At 54.6% G+C, this 9,135-nt stretch overlaps 1 protein-coding gene across 3 annotated transcripts in view; it reads right to left on the reverse strand.

The window, feature by feature from the left end:
* Nucleotides 1-1,142, reverse strand: part of CPNE5 (copine 5) — a 79,529-nt gene extending 78,387 nt beyond the window's left edge. For 2 of the 3 annotated variants that reach the window (XM_040473352.1, XM_040473351.1), the window contains exons 1-2: nt 1,065-1,142; nt 251-297 (exon numbers count right to left, since the gene is read on the reverse strand). In XM_040473352.1, coding sequence (XP_040329286.1) covers nt 251-297; nt 1,065-1,086 — 69 coding nt within the window. In that variant the 5' untranslated portion in view covers nt 1,087-1,142. Of the gene's footprint in view, nt 1-250; nt 298-866; nt 931-1,064 lie in introns of those variants that run through there. The other variant, XM_040473353.1, reaches the window with a different exon arrangement.
* Nucleotides 1,143-9,135: the final 7,993 nt, after the last annotated feature.

The raw sequence follows: 9,135 nt of genomic DNA on the forward strand, positions 1-9,135 counted from the left end.
CTGGGGCTCCCTGAGGGCAGGGCTGCCTCCCCCTCAGACTGGCACACAGAGGGCAGGAACTTTTCCCTCCACCATGTTTCTTCTTGCCATAGCAGGGACAAAACTCCATGCTCTTCAAGCCTTGCTATCCTTCCCAGGGGCTCAGATGCTGCGCTCCCGAACACATCAGGTGGGAGGCCTCCAGAGTTAGACAAACAGACACATAATGAGGGCCAGGCGATGTTTCCAGGGTGGGGAAGGGGCCACCTACCTCCCGCCACTGCTTGTTCTCCATCCCTTGAGTATACATGACACATACTGTGGGGAAAGGAGAAAAACGGGTTAAGACCCCAGGCCAAGAGGAAGGTGGGGGCCCCAGATGGGGACAGCTCTGGAGGGGGAGGCAGCTCAGGAGACTCTGACCTGGGTCGCACCGTTTACGTCTGGAGCCGGGGTGGGGGTGGTCAGCTTGGAGAAGGGGCCTAGGACATAAGCATGTCTGGGAGAGGCACCCTTTTGGAAGAGGTTAGGCCAGAACGTGATGGAGGGCACATGGAGGACTGAGTCGCAGAGACGGGAGAGGACATCTGCATCCTTTCAGACCCCAAGGCAGTCTCACGAGGCCTTGTACCATCACCAGCCCCACCTCACTGATGGGCACACTGCGGCTCAGAGGCGGGCAATGACCTGTCTGAGATCATACAGTTGACTGGCATTGCTCAGGGCTAGCTCCCTGGACTGCAAAATCAGCGCTCATCCCCGCCCCTCCCCGCCCCAGACCACAGCCAGCTGGGGCTCTAAAATGTACCGGTCTCCCTGGGACCAAGAACTCCTGGCCTCAGACACCCCGATCCCTGCCAACCCCCTTGGTCGTGCTGAATCTTCACCAGTTTCTGCAGGCTGGGAAGGGTCAGACTCTCCAGTTCTCCTCCGGACAGTACCAGTAAAACACTAAACAGCCTGGATGCACCCGGAGTGGTGCCTGGCACACAGCACGAAGGAAGGGCTCCAGGGTCGGCCGCCGCCATCGGTCGGAATGGCGTTGCTGTTGTTGTTACTGTTATTATGGTCAGAGCAGGACTTACGTGGGTCGGACTTGGAAAACATGTCTTTGTCCAAAAGGTTCCTGAAAGAGCGGGGAGAGAAGAAAAGTTAGCACAGCCAGAGAGGAGGCTGTCGGGGGATTCAGGCTGATGTGAGACGCAGAGGCTGCCTCAGGCCCGCTGCAGGCAAAACCGGAAGAGAAGACGGCTCCTTCAGGACAAGATCATTAGGTGCTCATTAAAACCGGCATAGGGTGGGCGGGCCCTGGAGGTCCCTCAGCTCAGCTTCCTAAGGAGCGGGGCTCCCCACCTCCCACCCCAACCAGCCACACACACTCTGGGCACGCTGGATCCCGCAGGACCTCACTCTTGAGCCAAACCTCACTCTGCCCAATGTCTTAGCCTGTTCCAGAAATTCTCCTGTCAATAAATAAATAAATAAAGTAAAATCCAGCAAACAAAACTTAGCCACCTTGTGTCCCATTCTCTGAGGGCTCTAGTTACAGCCAGTTTATTCAACCCTCTCATCTATGCCGATAGATTAATGATACTTGGCGCCATGGGATACAGACTCATTTGAACAGGGTCCCCGGAAGCTAACACATGGCCCTGATAATCAGACTTGAAGGCACTACAGCAGGACGATGGACACATCTGGGGACCGAGAGGTCCTGAATGGGTGGCGAGCCCCTCCTGCCCCGCTTCTGTGCTATCACACGCTCTTGAACCCCAGTGATGGATGCTAAGTGTCCTGTAAATTCGCTCCCAATTCACACGGCTGCCCTGCGAGGTCAGTACCGGGTAGGCATCATCCCATCGGACAGATGCGGAAGCGGAGGCACAGAAGGATCAGGCAAGGGTATGTCCTGAACATCTGTGTCCCTCACTCTATAGTGACCTGCTGCTGTCGGGAAGCAACACAGCCCACTGGAAACTCAGTTTCTGGCTGGGACGTGACTCGGCTTCTCGGAGCCTCTGTTTCCTCACCTGTACAATGGAGACAATAGAACCAGTCCTAAAGATTGCTGATGCCTTACCCTATCTCCTCAGCCCTTCTAGCTCCTGTACACACCCACGGTTTCCTCCGGCATCTGCTTCTCTCCCAAGGGCCTTCTCTGGCAAGCCAGCTGCAAATTACCAGGAAGTGTATGCTCCCCAGGTCAGCCCTCAACCAATGATGGGCAGGACCCTGGGGGTAAATACCCAGTTCTTCAATGCTCTCCCCACCCCCCAATGCCAGGCAGATCCCAGGCGTGCTCCCAAGTCTCCAGTGGGACCGAGTCCCAGAAGCCCAGTGGGCGACCTCCTCATCAAAGACCTTGTTGACTCGTGTAAGGGCCCCCACCCCCACCCCTGGAAGACTTCTGTGAGCCCTCCTGCCTCTGCAAGCTACTGTTCCTTCCTACACTACCCTAAAGTAAGCCTGCCCGGGGCGCCCGGGTGGCTCAGTCGGTTGAACGTCCGACTTCAGCTCAGGTCATGATCTCGTGATTCCTGAGTTCAAGCCCCACATCGGGCTCGTTGCTGTCAGCACAGAGCCTGCCTCAGATCTTCTGTCCCCCCTCTCGCCACCCCTCCCCCACTTGCACCGTCTCGACGATAAATAAAACATTATAAAATAAATAAAGTAAACTCTGGCCTTGCCAGCCATCTTAGCCTTGTCCCACCTCCCTTCCAGATGTCCCCAGGGGTCTTCTCACCCTGTCCCTCCACTCCTTCCATGAACTCCTTTCTCAGAAAGGAGAAACAATAGACACCGGTCCATGTGGCTTCCTGACCCCCAACGCCAACTGTCAGAATATGGAGCCCTGTGGGTCATCTGTTCCGTCTTCTCCTAGGAGGGGAGAATGAAACCCAAGGAGCGGCAGGGAATAGGCAGTGGTAGAGCCAGAAAGATCTAGAAGAAGGCCTTACCCTGGGTCACTGTCACCAAAGCCATCAGGAGTGGCAGTCTATCTGGGCAATTTGACCCCACAGTCAATGCCAAAGGTGGGAGGTGGGAGCCAAAGACCAGCTGATGAATGGACAGATGCAGTGGCAACCAGGTGCCAGCACATGGCACCCCTGCTGCTGGGGAGGCCCCAGATCACGCTCCTGAATCCCCAAGACTCCCAGAGATGCCCTTGAGAGAGGGATCCCCAGATCCCCACCCTCTGTTCCAGCCTTCATTCAGGGGCCTCTTCCCTAAAGGCCGCTGCAAACACCCACCCACACCCACACCCCCTCTGCTGGTCTCCACCACTCCTGCACCAGATCTGCTCCGGGACAGCTGTCACTTTGGACATCATCTGATAAACCTCCCAGCCCACCGCAGTGAGCACCAGATGAAATGATGAAAGGCAGCCCTGAAGGGGGCAGGGGGAGTACAGGTAAGACATCACTTTTAAGTACATGCATCCACACCAACGTGGGCTGACCACCTCCTCCTGCTAGGTTTGGGGGCAGAAGGTTCTATCTTGATTTCAGCAAAGGGCAAAATGCCTTCACACCAAAGATGAGACTCTACAGTGGGCAGAACATGAGGCGTGGTGAGGAGTAATAAAGAGGGTTGTGGGGGGGGGGCAGGACTTTATTAAAGAGAGTGCTGGAATTTATCTTTGAATTCCATAATGAAATTCTATAATTGCACAAAACCTTAGAATGTTCAAGCTAGAAGGGACCTGAGGTCACCTTTTCCAATTCCTTTATAAATCAGGAATATGAGACTCTGAGAAAGGACATCTCATTTCTCTAAGGTCTGGGTCTCCTCCAAACTTGGGTCTGGAACTCAGGTTTTGTCACATCTAGACTAGTAAGATGCTGGATTTCAGCGTGCGCGCGTGCGTGCGCGCGCGCGTGTGTGTGTGTGTGTGTGCATGCGTGTGTGACAGACAGACAGAGACGGAGAGACAGAGAGAGACAAAAAGATACAGAGAGATAGAGACAGAAAAGGAAGGACACAGAGACAGAGACAGAGGTGGCTCTGCCCATGTTCCCACCTAGACTGAGAAATAGAACCAGTCATGTAGCTTCAGTGGCTCCCTGCCCTGTAACCTCTGGACTCTCACGGAGCCCTGGGGCTTGGGTTAGCCTGACCCGGACCCCCGAGGATGACAAAAACCCTTGTCCAATTCCTATCTGTCCTTGATTTTGCCTTCCCTGAACAGGCACTGACCAACAACCATCTCCTCTCCCCTCCCCAGTGCTCTCTTGGGCCTGTAGTGTGCAGCCCCTGACTTGTAGGGCCCCATATACTCAGCACACCCTGGGCTGCAAAATGAGGGACACATCTATCTCCCACACTGGCTGGGTGCTCCTCCATGCTAGGGACCCCACCTCTGCTGCAGGCCAGCCCAGCATGTGACTCAGAGCAGGGTGCTGGCAAATTTGGATGAAGGAAGACCAAGAGGAATGGCCACATGGGTAAGGCTCTTGTCTCCCCACCCACATGGCGTCTGCTCAGTCAGGACCGGCCCCTAGACTCTCTTTTAGCTGTACGGCCTAGTGGTTAAGTGCGTGGGCGGCAGGCAGGCAAGCGGGGTTCACATTCCAGCTCTGGACAAGTTTCTTGCCTTCCTTGTGTCTCAATGTCCCCACTTATAAAGGAGGGCTAAACTGGTTCCTCCCTCAGGACTGCTGTGGAGCACCTGGGCCTAGTGAGGCTGCTCAGAGGGTCAGTCATCGTTGGCTCAGGGCTGAACAGAGCGGCCACTCTCCTGGCGGGTGTTCAGGTTCATTTGGTGAAAAAGAGAGACACAGGATGGGCGACACGAGCCACCTCCACCCTCACCTGACCAAGGAAGCCCACCCCCAACACATATACTCCCAGCACCCCATTGTATGTGTTGAATCTCCTACTGGCTAACAGCAGCCCCACTCACCCCAGCCTCAGGCCCCTTCTTGGCCTCCCCACCTTCCCTCCCACTCAGCTTAAGGCCCCTCTGCCCCTTTACCTAAGTCCCTGCACCCTACACCCCTCTCTGATCCCTTACATCATCCACAATTGCCCCTATCTGTACCTGACCCCAAGGGCCTGTCCTAACAGAAGCCTCAGGGCCCGCTGAGCCGCCAACTCTCATGGCCTTGAAATGGTGGCTTCCCCACACGAGCCATGAGCCTCTCACTTCCTGGGACTCACCCCTGCCCCCTCTTGTAAAAAGGCAGATTCTTGGGCCCTAGGCCCAGAGCCCGGTTTCTGCTGGTCTGGATGGGCTCCTGGAAGTCATGTTTCAACTATCTTCCCCACCACACACACCCACACCCACACACCATGCTTCTGATGGCAGCAGTCCAAACACTGCATGTTGGGACACTGGGGTCTTTAGGGCCTCAGCTTCCCCCACCGCAACCATGTACACAGACACAGTGCTTGAAAGCTGTCACGTGACCCTCACCCCGAGGCACCGAGGACTCGCAGGCTGAGGGACAGCGACTGACTTGCCCACAGACACAGCCGGTGAGAAGCAGGGTGGAAGGAGACCAGGTCTGGCCTGAAGCAGGGCCCCGACCACAGGGCTCGGCCACACCAGACCATAAGTGCTTTTTCTCCACCTTCCGTCTTGGGAGAGCTCAAAGAGAAATTCTTTCCAACAGGCAAAAGGTGTTTTTTTTTTCCCCAAAACAGCATAAAACCCTTCAGCTGCCCGCACAGCAGCCTGGAGCTTAGCTTCTTTTGTTCCTGAAGTCAAGGCTGGGGAAGGAGCCCAGGGCCCCTTTCCTCCCTCCTCTCCCCCAAGGAATCGTTTTGGATTCAGTGGCAGCCAGAAAAAACAACTATGCACTGAGTGGTGAGGTCAGAAGTCTCCAAAGCCCCAGCAAAGGGAGAGAGCACTGAAGGCGGAAATAGGACCTCTTACCTGGTGCCAAAGAAGGGAGCCTGAGGGTACCACCCTCCCATCTGTGAGACTTAAAACAGTAGGGAGTATAGGCTGGGACTCTCCAGTCAGAGAGAGGAGGAGATACAGCCCTGTCCTCAGGGATACCCAGTCTGAGGGGGGAGACACAGCCCTGCCTTCAGGGAGCCCCAGTTTGAGGGGGGGAGACATGGCCCTGCCTTCGGGGAGCTCCAATTTGAGGGGGGAGACACAGCCCTGCCCTCAGGGAGCCCCAGTCTGAGAGGGAGACACATTTGCTCTTGAGCTGAGTTGCTGGGTAAACTGACCATCACACATCCCTGGTTGTCTCTAAGCGAAGGCCATAAATGCTGTATAGATGCTCTGAGCAATGACTCCAGCGATGGCATAGTGGGAAACACATTAAGAGCACTCACCCTCAGCTTTTCCTGGACCAGGAGTCCCCACGGACCCCCTGAAACTGGAAGGAAAACATGGCATATTGGTACATTTGGATGCATTCTTTTTGGAGAGCTGTCATCAGATTCCCAAAGAGGTTCCTGAGTTACAAAAACTTGGTTCATCTTTTCCCCAGCAACTCTCCCTAAGCATCCTTCCAACGTCTGGCAAGAGGTGGGGAGCACAGAGAGCAGATGTGGAGCTTCACTGCTCCGTCCAAAACTCAGTTCTGCCCTTTACTAGGTGGATGACCTCACTTAACCTCCCTGTGCCTCAGTATCCCCATCTGTAAAGTGGGGATAATAAGAGTCCCTCTCTCCTTGGGATTTTCTGAGAATTAACAGAGCTCACAGATGCAAAACAGTTAGAAGAGTGTCTAACGTTGTAGTAAGCTGCAATTCGGTGCCTGGAATTCAATGGGTGCTCGCTAAAGGCCTGTGGAGAATGAAGTAGGATCTCTAGGGACGCCTCATGCTCTGCCCCCCTAAACGGGCTGCAGCAGGACTTTGAGCCCCCGCATGCTCACCACTGCCCAGTACGGCTGCACGGCCTTCCTTACGGAGAGCAGACTGGGGACACGTGAGCCACCATCGGGGAGAAACAGGAATCTCGAGAAGATCCAGAGAGATCCCTGGCCCCGAAGAGCCTCCCGGCAACACCCCATTTCTCTGCGGAGCAATTCGACCCCAAACATCTGGCCCACACCCCAGGCAGGCGAAGAGGGTGGGAGCTGGCAGACATTAATCACAGAGACAGTCTGCTCCGAGTGCTTAACCTGTGACACCCTATTCACCCTACGTATCAAATGCCAGGAAGTGGACGTGGCCTCCTTCTAGAGGCCAGGGTGCTGGGGATGAGAGAGGTGCCCAGTGTCGCCCAACTTGCCAGGGAACACGCTGAGCTTGAAGTCTGACGCCCAAACCCAGCTACAGGTGCCACGGGGAGTGTCTGCATTTCCAAACCCAGGGCCACCCCAAACCCCATCCTGGCCAGCAGTGCCCCCTCCCCTTCTCACTCTCCCCTGTGTCCTGCCCTGGCTCTCAGCAGGGCTGCTTCCAAAGGAATGGCTGGAGAGAACTGGAGGGCTTTCTGTCTCCTCCTGCCCTGCTCTCCGTCCACACACGCAGAAGGAATCCAAGAAAAGAAGAGGAGGGAGCTGGGGAAGAAAGGGACGTTGGCACCCAGCCCTTGGCACTTGCCCATCTCCCCCTTTGAGATCCCGCTCCTCACCCGCGTGCGCTGTTTCCCTGCCAAGCCACCTCACCAAGGTCTAAAAAGCAATTTGCACACGGCTTAAAGAGCTCTCCTTCCTGGGGCTATTTGCATTATTATTATGACTATTATTAATTACTGCAATAATTGTCCCTCCCAAGCTGTGTGGCCAAAGGAAGAGAGCCTGAGTTCTGGCCTCAGAGGCATCCACGCTGGAATCTCCACACGGCCACGTGGTAATTCTGTGACTCTGGACAAGCTACTGACCCTCAGTTTCCTCATCTGCGTATGGGGTCACATACCTGCCTTCTGCAGTTGTGAAACCAATAGCTTAAAATAGGAAGGCAGGAAGCACGTTGACTCCTCGCTCCCTTATGCCCCCTCCGGTCCTATTCATCGTCTTAAAGGTTGCTACTTCAAAAACACACTCCAAACCCCACACCACCATCAGCATTGTCTCTCGCTCGCTCGCTCGCTCGGATGTGGCAGTAGCTTCCTGCCTAGCAGTGTGCTTCAGTCCCTGCCCCCGTCGTCACAGCAACCAGAGAAAAGTTTTTTTAGAAAATGTATCAGATCACATTACTCCCGGTTAACCACCCGATCCCCCCCCCCCCCCGCCCCCGGTGCTGTTAAAATACCCAACCCCTTCGAGCTGGTCACAAGGCCATGACCCACATCCCCCATTTCCCCTCTAAGCTCGGCTTTCTTCCCTCCCCATCTCCCACACCGCTCCAGCTACACTGGCCTCTCTGCAGTTTTGAGAGCATACCAAGGTCTCTTCTGCCACCTGGCCTTTGCACTTGCCGTTCTACCCCTCTGAATCACCTTCCCTACGGTTCCTTCCCCAGTTGGTTTCTCATCCTTTGGCTCTCAGCTCGATGTTACCCGCTCATCCTGTCTGTAGCGTCCCCAACAACCACAGACTTATTTGCAGAACACCTATCTCTATCAGACATTACTGGCTTAATAAAAAAAATGTATATATTTGTTATAATCCCCCTCCTGACCCCCCCACACACAGATCACTGTGAGTTCAACAAGAGAGTTTGTCTATCTTGTTCACCACTATATCCTCAGCACTTCAAACTCAAGACTCGAGGTACCTGGGTGGCTCAGTCGGTTAAGTGTCTGACTCCTGGTTTTGGGTCAGGTCGTGATCTCACGGTTTGTGGACACGAGCCCTGCGTCGGGCTCTGTGCTGACAGCACGGAGCTTGCTTGGGATTCTTTCTCTCCCCCCTCTCTCTGCCCCTCCCCCTGGCCTCTCTCTCTCTCTCTCTCTCAAAATAAAATAAATAAAAACTATTCAGACTCAATAGCAAATGAGGATCAGTACCAATTGTTGAACAAATGAATGTTTCAGTAGTGTTCAGTTATTGGTACCTATTACCATTATTAATTTTATTTAGTACATCCCAGTTTATTTTTTTTTAATTTTTTTTCAACGTTTATTTATTTTTGGGACAGAGAGAGACAGAGCATGAACGGGGGAGGGGCAGAGAGAGAGGGAGACACAGAATCGGAAACAGGCTCCAGGCTCTGAGCCATCAGCCCGGAGCCTGACGCGGGGCTCGAACTCACGGACCGCGAGATCGTGACCTGGCGCAGTCGGTTAAGCATCCGACTTCAGCC

Source organism: Herpailurus yagouaroundi, unplaced genomic scaffold (genome assembly GCF_014898765.1).
Source record: "Herpailurus yagouaroundi ecotype Mexico unplaced genomic scaffold, PumYag 139, whole genome shotgun sequence".
Classification (NCBI taxonomy): domain Eukaryota; kingdom Metazoa; phylum Chordata; class Mammalia; order Carnivora; family Felidae; genus Herpailurus; species Herpailurus yagouaroundi.